The 23,259-nt window shown below is 38.0% G+C and overlaps 2 protein-coding genes and 1 pseudogene across 2 annotated transcripts; all 3 read left to right on the top strand.

Moving 5' to 3' along the window:
• Positions 1-2,837: 2,837 nt before the first annotated feature.
• LOC108409775 (putative olfactory receptor 5AK3) lies at positions 2,838-3,888 on the top strand. Its single transcript, XM_036996805.2, is given in 2 exon segments — positions 2,838-3,851; positions 3,854-3,888. Coding segments are annotated over 2 exon segments (942 nt in total). The 5' UTR covers positions 2,838-2,944.
• Positions 3,889-13,026: 9,138 nt separating this feature from the next.
• Positions 13,027-13,953, top strand: LOC140844135 (putative olfactory receptor 5AK3). The gene has a single exon (XM_073215611.1). It carries the CDS (start codon positions 13,027-13,029, stop codon positions 13,951-13,953), a length of 927 nt encoding a protein of 308 aa, XP_073071712.1.
• Positions 13,954-21,607: 7,654 nt separating this feature from the next.
• Positions 21,608-22,772, top strand: LOC108409777 (olfactory receptor 5AK2-like; annotated as a pseudogene).
• The last annotated feature ends 487 nt before the right edge of the window (positions 22,773-23,259 follow it).

The raw sequence follows: 23,259 nt of genomic DNA, 5'->3' as shown, positions 1-23,259 counted from the left end.
ATGACAGGATTTCTTTCTTTTTCATGGCTGAATAGTATGCCACTGTTTATATGTACCACCTCTTCTTTATCCATTCATCTATTAACGGACACTTTGGTTGTTTACATAACTTGGCTATTGGAAATAATGTGGCAATAAACATAGGTGTTCATATATCATTTCAAATCTGGTATTTTGTTTTCTTCAGGTAAATTCCTAGAAGTGGAGTTACTGGGTTGTATGGTATTTCTAATATTTAATTTTTTGAGGAACTTCCATACTGCTTTCCATAATGGCTGCAACAATTTACATTCCCAGCAACAGTGTAGGAGGGCTCCCTTTTCTCCACATTCTCGCCAACACTTGTTATTTTTTGTCTTTTGGATAGTGGCCATCATACCTGGTGTACCGTTATATATCTCACTGTTTTTTTGATTTGCATTTTCCATTGACTGTGATTAGAAATGAGGAACATCTTTTCATGTGCCTATTGGCCATCTGTATTTCTTCTTTGGAAAAATGTCTATTCAGGTTCTCTATCCATTTTTTAATTGGGTTTTTTTCTTTTTTCTTTTTGGTGTTGAGTTGTATGAGTTCTTTATACATTTTGGATGTTACCCCTTATCAGATGAATATCATTGATGAATATATTCTCCCATACTGTACGTTACTTTTTGTTTTGTTGATGGTATCCATTGCTGCACAGAAGCTTTTTAGTTTGATGTAGTCCTACTTACTCATTCTTTTTTGTTTACCTTGCCTGTGCAGACATGTCCAGAAAAAATTGCTGATGCTTCTAGTCAAGAGATTTTTTACTGTGTTTTCTTCCAAGAGTTTTATGGTTTCATGTCTAACATTTAGGTCTTTAATCCATTTCAAATTTACTTTCATGTATGGAGTTAGTAATCCATTTTTATTCTCTTGCATGTAGCTGTCCAGTTTTTCCAACACCATTTATTAAAGAAACAGTCTTTTCCCCATTGTATATTCATGGCTCCTTTATCATACATTAATTGACCATATATGCATGGGTTTATATTTGGTCTCTCTATTTCTGTTCAATTGATCTATGGGCCTGTTCTTGTACCAGTACCATACTGTTTTGATTATTGTAGGTTTGTGGTATACCTTGAAGTCAGGGAGCATAATACCCCCAGCTTTGTTCTTCTTTATCAAGATTCTTTTGGCTACTCAGGGTCTTTTGTGGTTCCATATACATATAAATTTTCAGATTTTTTTCACTAGTTCATTGAAAACTGCTAATTGTATTTTGATAGGGATTGCACTCTATCAGTAAATTGCACTTGGTAGGATGGCTCTTTGACAATATTAATTCTTCCCATCCATGAGCATGGATAGATTTCCCTTTATTTGTGTCTTCTTCAATGTTTTTCATCAGTGTCTTATAGTTTTCAGAGTACAGGTATTTTGCCAACTTGATTAGGTTTAGTCCTAGGTATTTTATTCTTTTTGATGCAATTGTAAATGAAACTGTTTTCCTAATTTCTCTTTCTGTTAGTTCATTGTTAGTACATAGGAATGCAACAGATTTCTTTATATTGATTTTGTATCCGGCAACTTTGCTGAATCCATTTGTTAGTTCTAATAGTTACTTGGTGGATTCTTTAGGATTTTCTATATACAATATCATGTCTTCGGCTCCCTTGCAATATTTAGATTATACTTATACTGTAAAAATTATCTGTTATTTGTCTGCAACTCAAATGTAATTGAGTGTCCTATATTCTGTCTGGCAACCCTAACACAAGGCTTCCAAAGTTTCCTTGAATGTTAAAATCCATCAAGTGAGGAGGAAAGGAAGTAGAAAGTCATAGGGTTCCAGTTTGAGCTGGGTGGGGAGGAGCTAGTTCAGGTCATCTGCATAAAGAAGAGGTGGTACATATACACAATGGCATACTATGTCATTTGAGACAACATGGATGGACTTAGAGGGATGGTATTATGCTAAATGAAACATCCAGGTGGAGAAAAACAAATACCATCAGCAGAACATAACAGTATCACAACCACACATAGGAAAATTTGTTTGAAGTGTGGTCTAACTCTGCCCAGAAGAAAAAGCAAATGTACTGATGAACTGCAAGTCAATTTCTGCCATCCCAAGGGCCCTTGATAAATGAGCAGTGCTCAGCAATGTGGAATGATGTTTAAGAATAAAGACTCTAGAATAGGCGAGTTTGAGGGCTTACAGTACATGACAGATGATGGATGAAAACACTTCAGCCAAATGCCTAACCAGTTACAGAGGTAACAGGATTCAAAGTAGGAAACAGAGAAGCTTATGACTAAAAATCAGCTATCATTATGTATTAATAAAATAATTACAAGATGATTTGTCCTGCTGCTAGGCTATGACTAAAACAAAAAACAATGCACTGGAAAATGCAAGACTATCTCTCAGAAATCCATATGTATATGTGTGTGTGTGTGTGTGTGTGTATACACACATTGCATTGCTAAGAATAATTGTAAGAAAATGTTCAAACATATTTGACCATGAATAAAGCTCCGAAAATTTCTCTAATGCTACTAATTTCAGGAAATTGACTAAGATCCAGATGATAAATGGCTGAGAAACACTACAGGTTGTTGAAAATTATATTTGAATATTGCTTTAAGCAAATATGAATACCTCTTTAATATAATGGAGAAGTGTGCAAATCTATTTTTCTTAGAATCACACATGTTAGCAGTCAGGCTTCTTCTGCAAAATCTTCATTTTGAACATGAATCCATCGTTCACATACCACTTTTGCTGTGGTGAAAACTTATCAGGAAAATAGAAGAAATACATAGAAAGCAATAAACCCCGTTGAGAGCATTTGCCTTGAAAATCTAATTCAAAAAGATGACTGAAATGTAAGAGCCTTTTCCTTCAAGAAGTAACAAAGATTTCCCTTCTTTTACTGGTCCTCCCCTTTGTCCTCTGTGGACTTCAGTAGCCATGAAAGGAAACAGCACTGACATTACGGAATTTTTTCTTCTGGGATTTGCTGCACAACACAAGTTTCGATATGTCCTCTTTGTTATATTTCTAGTCATCTATGTGACCTCCATGGTGGGTAATGTTGGAATGATCCTACTCATCAAGACAGATTCCAGACTTCAGACACCCATGTACTTTTTCCTACAACATCTGGCTTTTGTTGATATGTGTTATACCTCCGCTATCACTCCCAAGATGCTGCAAAACTTCGTAGTAGAAAATAAATCCATATCCTTCGAGGGCTGTGTAATGCAATTATTGGTTTATGTAACATTTGCGACCAGTGACTGTTACCTCCTGGCTGCCATGGCAGTGGACCGATATGTTGCCATCTGTAAGCCACTTCGCTACCCCATAATCATGTCCCGAAGAGTCTGCATCCAATTGGCATGTGGTTCCTATGTCATAGGCTCCATAAATGCTTCTGTGCACACAGGGTTTACATTTTCTCTGTACTTCTGCAAGTCCAACACTATCAACCACTTTTTCTGTGATGGTCCCCCAATTCTTGCCCTCTCATGCTCCAACACTGACGTCAACATCATGCTACTAATTGTCTTCGTGGGATTTAATTTGATGTTCACTATTTTGGTTGTCATCTTTTCCTACATATATATTCTGGCTGCCATCCTGAAGATGTCTTCTGCTACAGGGAGGAAAAAAGCTTTCTCTACATGCACCTCCCACCTGACAGCTGTCACCATTTTCTATGGAACCCTATCATACATGTACTTAGAGCCTCATTCTGATAGTTCCCAGGAGAATATGAAAGTGGCCTCCGTATTTTATGGTATTGTGATTCCGATGTTAAACCCGCTGATCTACAGTTTGAGAAATAAGGAAGTAAAAGAAGCTCTAAAAGTGATGGGGAAAAATGTTTTAGACTAAACCCAAATTGTTAAACTTCAGCACATCACAACCTCCACTAGAGATGTTTGACCACTAATGTTTCTAAAATTGGGACCATGCGCACACTTTAAATTAATGCTGCCTTTTCAAGAGATAAGTTTTTTAAATGCTGAACATATTGTAACATCTCATGGGACTAATTTTCCCTTAATTATAGCTTGAATATATTACTACACATGAATGCTAGTTTGAATATAATTACTACACATGAAGGGATATTACTACATGTGAATATCCCTTAAATATATTACTACAAATGAAGAAGCGCTTTATAGAAATTACTTAAAATATTAAGATGTATACTTTACAAAATATTTAGCAGTTTCATATATTTCAGATATGTTCTTAAAGACTAGAAACCCCAATTTGTGTATAGTCAATACAAAATTTGAAGTTCATTATCTTCCATTCATTTAAAAATTTCCCTAAATTTTCTACAAAGTGTCTTTTCATATATTCTTTTCCAATTATTACATAAGCCTGAAGGTAAAGTAAATGTTCTGCTCTGAAAAGCACCTTATGACTGAGGCTTTACATTCTAATATTCCCATTGATACATTCTCTAGCCCTTGCAATCTGTATTTCTATGTGATGTTATAACTTATTTTTGTCAGTAGTTACTGACTTTATCCTGAATTCATGTCTTTCTTGAATAAGATAAAGAAACTTCAAGAAACATTTTCTATATCTCTCTCCAGAAGGGATAGAAAATCTAGACTGCAGATGGATCTAAAATCCTAAACAATTATCACTAATTTATGAAAAGCATGCCAGTCAGTTTAGCCTTGAAAAAAAGCTTTAAACCAAGAATTCAATGAGAAGTTGAAAGGAGGCCAATATCCTTTCAATCAGGAGAATTAATTGTTGACCTAGATCTTTAGTAGATTGGTTGAGGGTAAGTGATGGAAAGCCTCACATGAATCTGGAGATGCCATACTAGAGACAGAGCAAGTTTACACAAAAATAACACCAGTCTAACAAACTGCCCAGAAAATGTACTGAGTAACAGCACTGAAACAACTGGGCAACATAAAAAGATATATTTTTCTAATACAATATCCTGTATGAAATTTAAAAGAGGAAAAACTTCAACTAAAGTCAATATAGGATGACTAGAATCTCCCCAGCAAAGAGTCTGTTTTAATAAAGGGAGACCTTCTACATAAGGAAGGTCTAAGTATCGTCAAAGACCATGACTACGGACAGTTGCTGGATAGTCATTGCAACACAGAGGAAGTCCTGAGACTCTGGAGGGGAAATTGGAGACTACGTACAGCACGGGAGCTATTGTTCAAATAATATAGCCCATACCTGAAATTTGCTAAGAGGATACATTTCAAGCATTGTCACTGATAAAACAGAAAAAGAAAGAAAATGATAACTGTGTAAATTGATGGATATGTTAATGAGGTTCATTGCAGTGATCATCTTGTAATGTACAACTTTATCAAATTATATACCTTAAATATATACAGATTTTTCTATTATACCTCAATAAAGCTAAGGAAGAAATGATGAAACAAAGAAAATCTTAGTAATGTGGGGAAATCTAAGTGGCCAAACTGGAAATAGGGTGCAAAATGAAGAATCACATAGTACTCGGCATTCAGTACTGACATGAAAGAAATCACAAAAGAAATGAGCTCTGTGATAAATCAACAAAACCAGCAAAATTGCTGCGGCTTACATGAAGGAGGAAGTAATTTATCTGCGTTCTGACCCCAGAATGATTAGCAATTGTTACCACTCACCCAAGACAGTACCTTCCTTTCTCACATTATACAGAGTACTAATGGCCCAATGTTACAGGATCCTACATTATTTCATAAAACAGCAGCTACACATTAGGCTGTTTAGACCCAACCCAGGTAGACTGAGACAAGATGAAAATATTGACCCATTCTTGATTGGATCAGTACTTTGTGCACCCATCTACTTTTTTACTTGCACTTTCAAGCATGTGCTGAGGGCCAAGTATAGAATCACTCGGGGCCTGTAATTAAATCAGGTGGTATCTCTAATAGGAGATTTAGGAAGCATCTGAATTACTCAAAAAAAAAAAAGAGAGAAAGAAGGTAGAGGAGGGGGAGGTGAGGAAAGGAGGCACTAAGAGGAGTGAAAGCGAGAGGAGGAGGAAGATGGACGGGTTGGAGAAGGGGCAGGAAAAGAGAAGATGACATTGTTACCCAGGGAAAGGGAGGGATTGAGATGTAGGACTCACTCTAGTATTCACAGACTGGAATACCAGCCCAGGAGTCTCAGAAAACCAACTAAAAGAGTAGCTGAAGACCAGACAAATGAATCCTAAGCAAATATCCATGAAGCAGAAGCCCTAAGATCAGCCATCAAGAGGAAACCCTCCTAAAAAGAAAGAGAACTCAAGAATAAAAATGAATGAATTGTTGATACACAAAACACTTCAATGAATGTCCAGGGAATTAAGATGAATGAAAATAGCCAATGCCAAAGGTTATAGACTGTATGGTGCCATTTGCGTAACATATTTGATAACTGAAAATATTTTAGAAATGGAGATTAGTGGTTTCCATGGGTTAGGGATAGATTGAGAAGGGAAGAGGGAAGGAGGGGGGAAGGCTGGGATGGACATCGTTACAAAAAAGCAATACAGGAGATCTTTATGATTTGGAAACTGTTTAGTATCTTGACGGTGGTGTTGAGTACAGAAACCTACACAGGTTAAACATTTTATAGAACTTTATGCAAACACATACACAAAATGAGTAGTAGTAAAACTGGTGATGCCTGGATAAGATCGTCAATGGGATGCATCAATGTCAATATCCTGGTTGTGATATTACAATGTAGTTCTGTAAAATGTCACCTTTGGGGGTGAGGTGGGGTGTATGGATTTCTGTTGCTGCTGTAATGAATGTAGTAGTTAAAGCTGATTCATACTACCACAGGTATATATATGAGAAACACTCAAATTTAACCTCTGTAGACACAGTGATGATTTATATTTTGCTCAGATTGTATCCTCATCATCTGATAATATTCAGTGCTCTTTGATTCTTACTGAAGGCAGGAAGAGAGGTAAACACAGAAAACTTAAGTGTACTCACAAAAATTAGAAAGAATACCAGCCACAGCCTGTACACCTAACTGTTCTCATACCAGCCTATGTTTTGGAAGGGCTCTTTGGGTCCAGCAACTATCATGAAAGGGTATTGTTCATGCAGCTGATATTTAGTTTCCAAACACTAGAGGTCCAGGGTACACAGTTAGTCCCAAATTCCTCTAGAGATTGGAAAGGATTGGGCAAGTCCCAAAGCTCCCATCATCAACTACATTGTTAGAGTACCCAGTGGCCCAAGTCTCCACACAAGCACTATGATAGAGGCTCAGTTAGTCAACCAAAAATTGAACTCAGTGATTAGCAAGATGGCTAACTTTATAGAAAATATCAGTCTACACCAGGATTAAAGAAAATGCAGCATCTCACAAAAAAGGTGCAGTCACAAGAATGACATGGACAAGAGAACACCCACAGAGTAGAAAGATGACAAACCTAACATCCTTTATGGGTATTGATGAACCATACAAAATATAGCTGGTTTTCTATCCATTAGCAATTCTCTTATTCCCTACTAAAACAACTCCTATTTTGTAAGGAAGGTGATGAAGCCAGGAAGAGACATTTTACTTCTTAGCTTCCATTGTAGCCAGGGTGACACGTATCTTAGTTTTTATTCCTAGGATATGGCCTTGGGTGAAGGCACCGTATGTGGGAACTGCTGTGGTGAAGAATCAAACTTACCTAAAGGGGAGTCTGCCCCTTGCCTTCACCTACTGGGAGGTGATCTCTAAAGAGCCCTTCCAAATAGGAGTCTCTTTGTTACCTGGAGGCCTGGGGCCCTGGACAGTCTAATGATGTAATATATGTGACCTGGAGGCCTGGGGCCCGGGACAGTCTAATGATGTAATATATGTGACCTGGAGGCCTGGGGCCCGGGACAGTCTAATGATGTAATATATGACAGCAGATCTGGGTCATGCCCTATCAGTTCCAACCTCAAGAGGAACTTGCCACTAACAATATACCCTGAACCTCCTGGAGAGAATGAGAATCGCAGATCAGCCAGATGAGCAATCTGTCCTACAGCCCTAAATGGAACTGTGGACACCACAGGCTCAGCTGAGCCCCCCTGCTTGGCAATACTCCAGGAGTATTGCCATGTGGGGGGTTGTACACAGAATCTACCCAACATGCATCAGTGAGGATGATGGAAGCTTCCTGATTGAAATACTCATAGGTTCTCCCAGTGCATTTCTTCCTTTGCCTGCTTCTAATTTGTATCTTTTTGTTATAATAAAAATAAAATGCCATGGTAAAGTTTCTGGTGAGAACCCTCTTGTGGGTTGCAGACTGCCCACATCTCCTTGCATCCTCACATGGTGAAAAAAGAGATAGAATGCACCTCCTCTCTAAGGGCATGAGTCCCATTCATTAGAGATGCACCCTCATGACTTAATCCCTCCAAACACCCCTCCTAACAACACCACATTGGGACTTAGGATTTCAATAAATGAAGTTTGGGAAACACATACTTTGTGAATTATCAAACCTGAGGATGATTGTGGCGAGACTCCCAAATCTGTAGCCAGCCAAAAATGAGAGTGGCTCTGAGGATCCCTGAAATTTCAACTGATGGTCTGAAGGCACATTAGTCCTGTGAGAACTGTTCTCTCAGATGTGCTGTTTGCTTTCTGGGGCCTCTTTTATAAGAGAATGAGTTTATTAGGACTGCAGCCTCATGACTTAATCCTTCCAGAGGCCCCACCTAACACGACCACATTGGGACTTAGAATACACTGTCAACAGATGAAATATCGGGGACACATACATTCAGTCCATAACACTGACTCATTCTAGTGAATTATCAAACCTGAGGGTGATTGTAGCAAGACCCCCAAATCTGTAGCCAGCTAAAACTAAGGGTGGCTCTGAGTATCCCTGAACTTGTGACTGGTGTTCTGAAGTGGCATGAGTAATAATAGGTGGGAATTATTCCCTCAATGTGCTGTTTGCTAAACTTTTTCGGGGGTCTTACCGAGACAGCAAAGAGAAGGAATATGACGTGCGGGCTGCAGGAAGACAACAGCAAGGACAGGGTGAATAACTTAGCTGGCGTTCACTCTGGGAACTGGAACTCAACCCACAGGGGACTTTGATGAACTATGCAGAATGTCCCACAAAATTGTCCCTTTGAAGAACAGAAGGTTGACACAATTATTCACATCTTCCCATTGCTTGAGGGCTCCCCAAGATCACCACAGCTTCTGAGATATTCCTGAGGCAGAGAAGCAGAGAGATTCCACAGGAAACCCGCCACTAGTTGCACAGACAATGCCGTCCACCTCACATACACTAAGTCAGGTAGCTGGGGAGACTGTGCAAGGCAGAGATTTCTGCTCCTCTATGTAACACGTTCCCAGCCAATAAGATGTAAGCAGGAGTTTGCTGGATTGGGGGACAGCTTTTGTTTTCCTCATGAAGAACATGTATGTGGTTGTCACCCTCCCCTCATGTACCTTTTTGTGTGTGTGCTTTAAAAAGGAATGTGATGTCTTACACTAGTAGACATGTAAGATTGTGAGGCAACTAGCTTATGTGCAAGTAAAGCCAATTACAAAATACAAGCCTTAAAGCCCAAATATTTTGATGAAAGAAAATATAAGTCCCAGTCTTTCTGAACCAATGTGTATTTGGTTTTCCTATACTCTCAGGAACCCATCCTAACCTGGATGCAGATCATGCAATAAGCAGTGCTGGATTTCAATTCAACAACCTTTGACACCGATTCTCCTTTATGGGTGTGCTTGTTAATCCGAAAGCTTCAGACCTGGAACCTGGCTTTCTCCTTTCACTGGTTACCTTAAAGGTGTAACCTAGCAGCTGTAGAGCCAAATACTTCTCAAAATCTCATATCCTACACACTGTCACCTGAAATATTCTTAGGGCATAAATGGAACCAGAGAAGTGGTGCTTTTATCCAGAACTGATTTTTAAATGTTACATTTTTGGAAAACAAGAAAGAAGGAATCAAGGGTAAAATTTTTCTTCAAATAGTCAGTTATAATGAAAAATTGATTCAAATTAGCAACTCTGTTTGTCACACTGGGGACATATGCCCTTAAATTTATACCAGTTTCCCATCTCGCTTTTGCAGATAGTCAAGTATTTTACTGGTTATGGTGACAAAGTCAACTTTTGAGACATAAACACACATTCTTAGGCATATTAAAACTTGTTCAACTTGATTTAGAGCAAGAAAACTTTTAAAAAGGAGTTTTTCTATAACAAGGCAACACACACACAGAGTTCCTAATGACAGTAAACATGAATTAAATTTATCCATACTACATAGTTTAAATGTTCTGCAGAAGAAAATAAATCCTGAACATTGTTTATTCCAATTCCTCCTCAGCCCCTAGAAACTCAGATTCTCAGTGGAGCAGCTATTGATCCCTTAGGCCCCGACTATAAACTCCCTAATTAGAAGGAACCATACAGAGAGACCTCAGCCTGCACCAGTTGCACAAAGAGCATCTGGAGACAACTCTGGTGTAAGTAAAACAAAGCAAATCCCACTTACGCAGAAGCAGACATGTATCATCCAGTGCATACTGAAAATGATGGAGCAAAGCGGTTAGAATCAAGGTTGTGGGATGGTCCCCACCCAAGACCACAGCAATCACTTCATCCCTGGTAATGTGATGGAAATTTAAAAAATAAAACGCTGTTACTATACACTGTACCTGAAGGTTTCAGTACCCCAAACCCTATGCTATGTATATCTTCTGTGTGTTGTTTCTGCAACATTTTGCTCAGGAAGACTTTCGGCTTTTTTTTTCATTAAGTTTTTGGATTATACTACAGCTTCACTGCTTTGATCTGAAGGAATCTGAAGGAATCTAGTATGTTCCTGTTTGGGATTTTACTTTGTTTCTGCCAGGTTGCTAAGTTATTCACAAGCCCACACACAATTTGCTGTGAATTTCTTATCTAGCAATACAAATTTAAACCCAAACCCATGTGAATCCAGGGAGGTCGTTGCCAGTTCTGAGATGGAACATGTGTGTGCGTGTGTGCCAAAGCACGAGATGTGTTCTCTCAGGGCACTTTTTCTAAGCCATAATTTACTGAGATGATATGTTTGAGTCCTTATGCTCTCAGCATACCAAGTGTTTCATCTGGGGTCTGTGTCTCCCGTAGTGTCAGAAGCCCTCCAGCAGCCTCGCCTCCCCTCAGGGCCAGCGCTCTGGTTGGCCGGTTCCCTCTCCAGCCTCGGTGCCGGACCCCTCCTTCCTTGCTCAGGAGCTCTGTACGCCTCCTTAAGGATCCTTGTCATACTTCACCCAGCAGGTTCTGGTGTTTTCTGCCAACTAGTTTCTCATTATCTTTTGTATTCTACTGCATGGAAGGGAAGGATGAATGTGATTTTCAAAAGTAATTCTTGCCACCTTCTCAATGGTATTTAATGACCCCCCAAAGGAAAAAATTGCCACTCGAGTTATACTAAAGAAAATGGGATTCAGATTCTGAAAGCAATTACCAATGGAAAATTCTCAGAAACTATTTTGTTAAAGGCATTATCACTGGCATTGTTATTAGCACCCTAAAAACAGTAAATATAATATTCATTTCAAAGTAAAATTTCTGGGAAAATATTAATCTTAATTTTGGGGGGGAGATATGACATATAAAGTTTGATCCTGTTATTTTTCCATCCACATCCTCACATACGGTTGTCCTTTGACAGTGTTATGTTATGACAGTGATGTTGCAAGAACTTCTTTAAATGTTTAACTTTGATTAAGGCTATGAATGACAAATATTACAATATTACAATATTATACAATCTATAGGAAAAACAAAACAATGCCATTGAAATATATAAATTAAGCCATCTTTTTTGCAGAATAATGCATTCTGAATGATACAAAGATTCACACTCACAAGACTCCATTCTTTACTGAGCAGTCTCTGAATTATCATGTCTCAACTAAAAGTTCCTCAGGAACAGGCAAAGCATGACTGCAGGCAGTGGAATATTTCCCGGGCAGTACTTAGATTATACTTATACTACACAAATTATGTTGTTTATCTGCATTTCAAATTTAACTGAGTGTGCTGTATTCTATCTGGCAACCCTAACACGTGGCTTCCAAATATCTAAACTTCATATTGAAGATCAGTATCCGAGCAGCAGGTGAGGAAAAAAGGGAATGGAAAGTCTATGGTACCAGACTGAAAGGAGCAGGGAGATGCTGGGTCAAGCCTACACGTAGCAGTCAGAACTTTTACCCACGTTCCATCAGCAGAACATGTATCCCAACCACACATGAGGAAGTTTGGTTGGAGGTGGTGTATCTCTGTCCAGAAGAAAAGACAAGTATATGGCTGAGCTACAAGTCAACTTCTGCACATTTTGATGTATGAGCAGTGCTCAGCAATGTGGAATAGTGTTTAAGAGTAAAGACTCTAGAATAGGGGAGGTTGAGGGCTTGCAGTCCATGACAGACCATGGACGAAAACACCACAGCTGTACACCAAACCAGGTACAGAGGTAGAAGGACTCAAAGTAGAAACAAAATTACATTTTAACATAAGCCATTATTATCTATGAATAGATTGGTCACATGATTTGTCCTGCTGCTAGGCTCTAACTTAAAAGAAAAACATACCCATAGTAAATGCAAGACTGGATCCAGATGATGAATGGCTGAGAAACACTACAGGCAGTTGAAAACGTATGAAGTCATATTTGAATACTGTTTTAAGAAATAGGGAACCTGTTTAAAATACTGGAAACCTGTGGGAAGCTATATTTCTTAGAATCACACATATTTATAGTCTTTGTTCTTCTATGAAATCATCATTTTCAAACTGAGTCCATGGCTCACCTACGACTTTTGCTGTGGTAGTTATTTATCAAGCAAATAAAATACTTGGAAAGCACTAAACCCTGTGGCGAGTGTTTGTGATGAAAATATAATTCAGAAAGGACTGAAATATAAAAACCTTTTTCCTTAAAGAAGTCACAAATATCTCCCCCCCCACCTTTTTTTTGCATCCTCCCCTTGGTCCTCTGTAGACTTCAGTAGCCATGAAAGGAAACAGCACTGACATTACGGAATTTTTTCTTCTGGGATTTGCTTCACAACACAAGTTTCGATATATCCTCTTCATTGTATTTCTAGTCATCTATGTGACCTCCATGGTGGGTAATGTTGGAATGATCCTACTTATCAAGACAGATTCCAGACTTCAGACACCCATGTACTTTTTCCTACAACATCTGGCTTTTGTTGATATGTGCTATACCTCTGCTATCACTCCCAAGATGCTGCAAAACTTCATAGTAGAAAATAAATCTATATCCTTCAAAAGCTGTGTAATACAATTATTGGTTTATGCAGCATTTGCGACCACTGACCCTTACCTCCTGGCTGCTATGGCAGTGGACCGATATGTTGCCATCTGTAAACCACTTCACTACCCTGTAATCATGTCCCAAAGAGTGTGCATGCAGTTGGTATGTGGGTCCTATGTCATGGGCTTCATAAATGCTTCTGTGCACACAGGGTTTACATTTTCTCTGTACTTCTGCAAGTCCAATAGTATCAATCACTTTTTCTGTGATGGCCCCCCAATTCTTGCCCTCTCGTGCTCCAGCATTGATGTCAATATCATACTAATAACTGTCTTTGTGGGATTTAACTTGATGTTCACTGTGTTGGTCGTCATCTTTTCCTACATGTATATCCTCGCCACCATCCTGCAGATGTCTTCTGCCACAGGGAGGAGAAAAGCCTTCTCCACGTGTGCCTCCCACCTGACAGCCGTCACCATTTTCTGTGGAACCCTATGTTACATGTATGTGCAGCCTCATTCTGATAATTCTGAGGAGAATATGAAAGTGGCCTCCGTATTTTATGGTATTGTGATTCCGATGTTGAACCCGCTGATCTATAGTTTGAGAAATAAGGAGGTAAAGGAAGCTGTAAAATTAATGGGGAAAAAGTTCTTGTAGATTGGACCCAAATTGTTAAAATTTAGCATATCACCTCCTCCACGAGAGATTTTGACCACTCTATTGTTTCTGAAATTTAGAACATGGGCACACCTTAAACCAATGCTACCTCTTTTAAATGATGCATTCTCAGTATGCAGGAAATTTTGTGATATCTCATGGGACTAATTTTAATTTTATTGTAATTTGAAAAACATCTAATTCTAATTTTGTATTCCAACATCTAATTCTACCCATAAAGGGTTTTACTGAGATTATTTAAAATACTAACAAGTATGTATAGACATCATAAGTTATTTAGTTCTTTCAAATGTATTTCAGAGACATACTGAAAGACTAGACAACTCTGTTTTGTATATAATCATTATTAAAATAGAAGTTCACTCTTTTCCATTCATTTTAACAAGGTCCCTAAATATTCTACAAAGAGTCTCTGCATATATTCTATTTCAATTACTGCATAAAGCTGAGTGCAAAATAAATGTACAGCTTTGAAAAGCATTGATGATTCAGGCTCTATATTCACATATTCCCATACTAGGTAACATTCTCTAGTACTTGAAAACATTTCTGTTTTATGTAATGTTATTACTTCAGCATTCATTACCCTCTTTATTCTGAATCCATCTCTTTATTGTATGATTTCTTGCAAAAGGTAAGGAAACTTCTGGAAACATTTTCTCTCTCTCCAACAGAAATAGAAAATCTAGATCCATCTAGAATATAGACAGATCTAAAAATCTAAATAGTGATCACTCATTTATTAAAGATATAACAATCATTTTAGTCCAGACAACTAACTTTAAACTAGAAATAGAGGGAGAAGTTGAACGGAGGCCAAGATCTCTTTAAATCAGAAACATAAACTGTTGACAAAAAAGCTGGAATGGATAGACTGAGGGAAAGTGATGGAAACCCACTCATAATCTAGAGATGCCATGAGAACTAGCAAAAAGATCAAGTTTCACACCAGACATTCTAGAGAAATTCCAAGAAAATGTACTACTAAAAAGCAGAAGGACTATTCTGCATGGGAAGATATGTTTTCAAATACGATATCCGGTATGAATTGTAATGGAGGATGAAAAATTCACCTGAAGTCAGTATAGGAGGAGCAGACTCTCCCAGCGAAGAATCTGTCTTCATCAAGGAAGACCCTCAGTGGGAAGGGAGGTCCGAGTATCTTAAAGACCAGGACCAGGGGCAGTTGCTGAGTGGCCATTGGCAAAGGACACAGAGAGTGTCCTGAGGCCCTGGAGAGGAAAACAGAAGACCAGTGTACAGCATGGGACTAGTGTTAATATACTGTGTCACAACCAGAAATTTGCCAGCAAGGTGACCTTAAGCATTGTCATCACAGAAAAAGAAAAAGAAATTATAATTATGTCAGTTGATGGATATGCTAAGGAGGTTGATTATGGTGATCACTAAGCAATGTGTACCTTTATCAACTGATACACCTTAAATATGAATGGATCCCATCAATTATATCTCAGTAAAGCTGGGAGAAAAGGATAAAACAAAGAAAAACTTGCTACATGTTGGGAAGTCTAAGGGGCCCCACCGGAAACAAGGTGCAAAGTGGAGAATCACATGGGAATCTGCATTCAATACTGAGGTGGCAGGAATCCCAAAGGAAACAAGGTCTGTGACAAATCAGCAAGACCAATGCAATCCCTGAGGCATCTGTGGAGGAGACAGTTGATCTGGGTTTGAATCAGGAATGATTAGCAATTGTTAGCACTTAGCCAGGACAGGGCCTTCCGTTCTGATATTATGTAGAGTATCAATGGCCCAATATTATACAACCACACATTATTTCATAAACCATCAGCCACACTTTAGTCTGTTTGGCCCAGCCAGGATTGAGAAGAAAAGGAAAATACACCCCCTATCTTGAGTGAATCAGTACCTTGAGCACCCATCCACTGATTGAGCTGCAATTTCAAACATTTACTGAGGGCCTAGTACATTTACTGAGGGCCCCCTACAATCACTGGGGGCCCATAATTCAATCACACAGTACCTCTAGTTGGAGACTAAGATGCACTTGAGTTACGCAAAAAATAAAATAAAACACTCCTTTAACAAAAAAAAAAAAAGGAAGGGATAGAGATACAGGGCTTATTTACACACTAGCAGCCCAGGAGCCAGAGAGAAGGGACTGGAAGGATGCTGAAGGCCTGACAAGACAAAGACTAAGCAAATATCCATGAAGCAGAAGCCCAACGCTCAACAACACTTGTGTGTATCAATTCCCTTGATGAATCTCCAGGGAATTGGTACTGAATGAAAAAAGCCAATCCCAAAGGTTATAGACTGTATGGTTCCATTTAAATGACACATTTTAAAGTTGGCAATATTTTAGAATGTAGGACAAAATGTTTTCCTAGGTCAGGGATAGAGGAGGGAAGAAGAATGGAGTGCGGAAGGACGGGTAGAGATGTTATAAAAAACAATAATAGGCAATCCCTGTGGTATGGAAACTATTCATTAGCTTAACTGTGGTGTTGAGTCCAGAAAGCCTACACATGTCGAACTTATTTTATAGAACTTTATACAAACACACACAGAAAAAGGGTAGTAGTAAAAAGTGATACCTGAATAATATCAGTGGGATGAATCGATGTCAACATCCTGGTTTTGACATGAAGCTATCGTTTTTGCAAAATGTTGTGAATGGGTATTGTATTGGCTTTCTACTGCTGCTGTAACAAGTTAATTTAAATTCACTTACCAAATATGATTTATCTGGCCAAAGGTATTTATATGGAAGCACTCAAATTTAATCTCTATAAACACGATGATTTGTGTTTTGATCAGATTGTATCCCCAGCATCTAATAATTTCAGGAATGTACTCAGTGCTCATTAAGTCTTACTGAATGCAAGAAGAGAGATTACACACAGAAAACTGGACGGTAGTCACTAAAATTAGAAAGAATACCAGCTACAGCACACTACCAGTAACTGTTCTCATAACAGCGCATGTTTTAGAAGGGCTCTTTGGGTCAGTAACTGTCACAAAAGCGTATTGCTCATGTGGCTGATCTTTACTTCCCAACCTCTCCCAAGGTTCAGAGGTTCAGGATGTACTGTTAGTCTCATGTGCCTGCTGGGGTTGGAACTGATAGGACACATCCCAAAACTCCCATCATCCAATTACATTAGCCCATCCAGTGGCCTAAACACATCCAGGCAATCACTATGACAGAGTCTCAATTCCTTTTTTGTTGAAGAATACTATGCAAATGCATTTTTATTGTCATTATTTTATTTTCATAAGACATGTGGTTAGAAATCACCCAAGTTGACAAAATAATGAGATAATGTGTTTGAAAACATTCAATAAAATTTCATTTTCCCATAGTGTTCACATTTGTGTTATTCTTTTTATTTTCAATATTAGTGAATTTTTTTATTGCAGTATGGTTGATATACAATCTTATATTGGTTTCAAGTATACAACACAGTGGTTCAACAGTTACCCAACCCTCACCCCCACTAGTGCAGTTACTATCTATCAACATGCAAAGATGCTACAGAATCACTGACTATATTCTCCATGCTGTACTACTGTCGCTGTAACCAACTTATATTATGATTGATAATTTTTGTGCCCCTTTAGATCTCTCAGCATCCCGATCCACCCACCCCAACACCTCCCACAGTATCTATGAGTCTACTGCTGTTTTCTTCATTCTGTTTTGCTTCATTTTTATATTCCACAAATAAGTGAAATCACCTGCTTTTTGCCTTTCTCTGCCTGGCTTATTTCACTGAGCATAATATGCTCTAGATTCATCCATGTCATTGCAAATGGCAGGATTTCTGTTTTGTGGCTGAATAATATTCATTGTGTATATATATGTACCACCTCTTGTTTATCCACTCATCTATTGATGGACACAGGTTGCCTCTATACTTTGGCTACTGTAAAAAGTGAACAACACACATAGGGTGCATATATCATTTTGAATCAGGAATTTTGTTTCCTTCGGTAAATTTCTAGGACTAGAATTACTGGGTTAAATGGAATTTCTATTTTTGATTTTTTGAGAAACCACACTGCTTTCCACAGCAGTTGTACTGATTTAGATTCCCACCAATAGTATAGGAAGGTTCCCATTTCTTCACATCTTTGCCAACACTTGATATTTCTTGTCTTTCAGATAGCAGCCATTGTAACTGGTGTGATGTGATATCTCATTGTGGATATGATTTGCATTTCCCTGATGATTAGAAGTGTGGAGCATCTTTTCATGTGCTTTCTAGCCATCTGTATTTCTTCTTTAGATAAATGCCTACTCAGGGCCTGCACCCATTTTTTAATCAGGTTATTTGTTGTTTTGGTGTTGAGGCATATGAATTCTTTGCATATTTTTATGTTAACCCCTTTATTGGGTGAATTGATTACAGATATATTCTCCCATACTGTGGGATGCCTCTTTGTTCTGCTGTTGGTGTCCTTAGCTGTACAGAAGCTTTTTAGTTGATGTAGTTCTACTTGTTCATTTTTTATTTTTTTCCCTTACCTGAGTAGATGTGTCCAGGATAAAACTGCTCATACTTATGTTCAAGAGATTTTTGCGTATGTTTTCTTATTAGAGTTTTATAGATTCATGGTTTACATTCATGTCTTTGATCCATTTTCAGTTTACTCTTGTGTATGGAGGTAGACAGTAATCCATTTTCATTCTCTTGCATGTATCCGTCCTATTTGCCGAGCATCAGTTATTGAAAAGGCTGTCTTTCTAGATTGTATACTCATGGCTCCTTTATCATATACTGACTGACCATATTTGCATGGGTATATAGCTAAGCTCTCTATTCTGTTCCATTGGTCTATGGGTCTGTTCTTGTGCCAGTACCAAACTATTTTTATTACCATAGCTATGAAGTATAGCTTATAGTCAGGGAGCTTAATACTCCTAGCTTTGTTCTTCTTTCTCAGGATGGCTTTAGCCATTGGGGTCTTTTGGATTTCCATGTGAATTTTAGGATTATTTGCACTAGATCATTGAAAACTGCTAATGATATTTTCATACAGATTGCATTGAATCCATATATTGCTTGGCAGTATGGCCATTTTTGACAGTATTAATTCTTCCTATCCATGAGCACTAAATAGAGTTGCATTTATTTGCGTCTTTAATTTCTCTCATGACTTCTATAGTTTTGAGAGTATAGCTCTTTCCCCTTTTTGGTTGGGTTTATTCCTAGATGTTGTATTCTTTTTGATGCAATTGTAAATGGAATTGTTTTCCTGATATCCCTTTCTCCTAGTTCATTGTTTTTAGGTAGGAATGCAACAGGTTTCTTTATATTGATTTGTATCCTGCAACTTTGTTGAATGCAGTTATTAGTTCTAATACTTCTTGGTGGAGTCTTTAGGGTTTTCTATACATAATATCATGTCATCTGCAAATAGTGACACTTAACTTTTTCCTTACATAATTGGATGCCTTTCATCTCTTCGTCTGTCTGATTACCATGGATAGGATTTCCAGTACTGTGTTGAATAAAAGTGGAGAGAGTGGACATCCTTATCTTATTCCTGATCTTAGAGGAAAAGATATCAGCTTTTCACTATTAAGTATGAGCTCTCGGTTTGTCATATATGGCCTTTATTATGCTGGGCATATGCCCTCCATACCCATTTTGCTGAGAGTTTTTATCATGAATTGATGTTGAATTTTATCAAAAGGAAAAATTTACTACTCTTGATTTATACTCATGAAATCGTGTTTACGATGCTGAAAGCAATTACCAATGGAAAAGTCTCAGAGACTATTTTGTTAGAGGCATTATCACTGGCATTAAATATTTAGCACCCAAAGCACAATGCATAGGACAATATTCATTTAAAGGTAATATTTCTGGGAAAATATTAATCTTCATTTTGGGGGATATATAGCATATGAAATTTGATCCCATTATGCAGCCACATCTTCACATGCAGTTGCCATTTGACACTTATGATAGGTTTAGAGAACTTATTAAATGATTAACTTTAATTAATCCTAGAAAGACAAATATTACAATATTCCAGACAATTTATAGAGAACAAAATAATGACAATATATAGAGAACAAAAATAAATACTATAAGTTAAGCTTTCTTTTTTGCAGAATAATGCATTCTGAATGATACAAAGACTCACACCTACAAGACTCCCGTCGTCCCTGAGCAGTCTCCAAATTACCATGTCTCAGAAGACTAAAGGTCCCTCATGAACAGGCAAAGCATGACTGCAGTGACAGTGGAATGAAATAGACTAGCTGTTGCAATAAATACATGCCCAGTATCTCAGTACAAGTCTTATCACAATAGAAGTTCCCAACCACATAAAATCCAGCAGGGGAAATGAGTTGCTGGCAGGGGGACCTTGCTCTACACAGTCATTCAAGAGCCCAGCCTGAAAGAGAATAAAAAGGCATCACAGGTGTGTCTGCCAGAGTCAGTAAATAAAATACAAGACACTCAATTAAATGTGAATTTCAGATTAACAGTGAGACATGTGTTATGTATTTCCCATATAGTCCTTAGATTATACTTATGCTACAAAAATTATGTTTTTCATCTGCAATGCAAATCTAACTGAGTTTGCTATGTTCTATCTGGCAACCCTAACACATGGCTTCCAAAGTTTCCCTCAATGTCAATATCCAACCAGCAGGTGAGGAAGAAAGGGAGTAGAAAGTCATACAGTTCCCATTTGTAAACAGCAGGGAGTTGCTGGTTCGAGCGCACACGTCACATTCAGTACTTCTGCCCACTTTCCATCAGCAGAACATGGTATCACAACCGCACGTAAGGAAGTTTGGAAGGAGGGGGTTTAACTCTGCCCAGAAGAAAAGAAAAATGTGTGGATGAGCTGCAAGTCAGTTTCTGCTCATTCTGATATATAAGCCGTGCTCAGCAGTGTGGAATGGTGTTTCAAAGACTCTAGAATATGGGAGTTTGAGGGTTTGCAGTACATGACAAATAATGGATCAAAACACCTCAGCTGTACACCAAACCAGAAACAGAGGTAGCAGGACTCAATGTAGAAAAAAAATTTATGATTTGGCAATAACCCATTATTATCTATTAATAACATTGTTATTATATGATTTGTCTTGCTGCTAGGCTCTAATTAAAAAGAAAAATACTCCAATCTGAAATGCAAGACTATCTCTCAGAGGTCTGTGTGTGTATACATACACACATATATATATAACATTAGAGGACTCTCAGGCTTGTAAAGATGGAGCTGCATGCCAAGAATAGTTGTGATATTTAAATATATCTGACCATAAATAATGCTCAATCTCTAATTAATGCTACTAATATCAGGATATTGATCTGGATCAAAATGATGAATGGCTGAGAAACACTACAGGTTGTTGAAAAGGTACAAAAGCATAATTGAATATTGTTACAGGCAAATAGGGATACCTGTTTAAAATACTCAACCTGTGGAATGCTGTGTTTCTTAGAATCACACGTATTTGTAGTCATTCATCTTCTATGAAATCTTCATTTTCAAAAGGAATCCATAGTTCACATACCACTTTTTTTGTGGTAGTTATTTTTCAAGAAAAAAGAAGAATACTTGGAAAGCCATAAACTGTTGTGAATGTTGTGCCATGAAAATCTAATTCAAAAATGAAGACTGAAATGTAAAAGCCTTTTTTCCTTCAAGAAGTCACAGAAATATCTCCCTTCTTTTTTTGGTCCTCCTCTTTGTCCTCTCTAGACATCAGTAGCCATGACAGAAGGAACTAGCCCTGACGTGACTGAATTTTTTCTTCTGGGATTTGGCACCCAAGAAAAGTGTCAGTACTTCATTGTATTTCTAATCATCTATGTGACCTCCATGGTGGGTAATGTTGGAATGATTCTACTCATCAACACAGATTCCAGAGTTCAGATATCCATGTCCTTTTTCCTACAGCATCTGGCTTTTGTTGGTATGTGCAATAGCTCCACTATCACTCCCAAGATGCTACAAAAGCTTCTTAGTAGAAAATAAATCCATATCCTTCAAATGCTGTGTATTGCAATTACTGGTTTATGCAATATTTGCAACCACTGACTCTTACCTCCTAGCCCCCATGGCAGTGGACCGATATGTTGCCATCTGTAAGCCACTTCACTACCCTGTAATCATGTCCTGAAGAGTCTCATGTCGTTCCTATGTCATGGGCTCCATAAATGCTTCTGTGCACACAGGGTTTACATTTTCTCTGTATTTCTGCAAGTCCAATACCATCAATCATTTTTTCTGTGATGTTCCCCAGTTTCTGCCCTCTTGGGCACCAACACTGACATCAACATCATCCTACTGACTGTCTTTGTGGGATTTAACTTGATGTTCACTGCGTTGATTGTCATCTTTTCCTACATGTATGTCCTCGCCACCATCCTGCAGATGTCTGCTGCCACACGGAGGAGAAAAGCCTTCTCCACGTGTGCCTCCCACCTGGCAGCCGTCACCATTTTCTGTGGAACCCTATGTTACATGTATGTGCAGTCTCATTCGGATAATTCTGAGGAGAACATAAAAGTGGCCTCCGTATTTTATGGTATCGTGATTCCGGTTTGAACCCGCTGATCTATAGTTTGAGAAATAAGGAGGTAATGGAAGCTCTAAAAGTAATGGAAAAAAGTTCTTGTAGATTGGACCCCAATTGATAAAATTCAGCACACCGCAGCCTCCACTGGAGATGTTGACCACTCATTAATGTTTCTGTATTTGAGAATATATTCACACTTTCAACAAATGCTACTTGTAGCAATGCATTCTTAATATCTGAGAAATTTTGTCACATCTCATGGGACTAATTATCCTTTCAACATAGTTTGAAAAACATCTAATTCTAGTTCTGCCCATAAGGCTTTATTGAGATTAGTTAAGATACTAACAAGTAGGTATAGACATCACAAATTTTTTAGTTTTTTCAAATATGTTTCAGATACATTCTTAAAGACTAGAAAACTCTCTTGGGTAAATAATCATTATGAAGATTGAAACTGAGAGTTTTCCATTCATTTCAATGAGGTCCCCAAATCATCTATAGTTTCTTCATATGCTTTATATTAATTACTGCAAACATAAAGGTCAATGTAAGATAAACATACAGCTTTGAAAAGCACTTATGACTCAGGCTGTACATTCTCACTTTCACATATTGGTTACATTCTCTAGCACTTGAACACATTTCTGTTTTATGTAATGTTATGATTTATCTTTCCCATTCATTACCCTCTATACTTGAATCCATCTCTTTCTTGCAAGTTATCTTGCAAAAGGTAAAAAGTT

This window comes from Manis javanica, chromosome 11 (assembly GCF_040802235.1).
Source record: "Manis javanica isolate MJ-LG chromosome 11, MJ_LKY, whole genome shotgun sequence".
Taxonomy (NCBI): Eukaryota; Metazoa; Chordata; class Mammalia; order Pholidota; family Manidae; genus Manis; species Manis javanica.
This window is presented reverse-complemented; position numbering and strand designations above follow the sequence as displayed.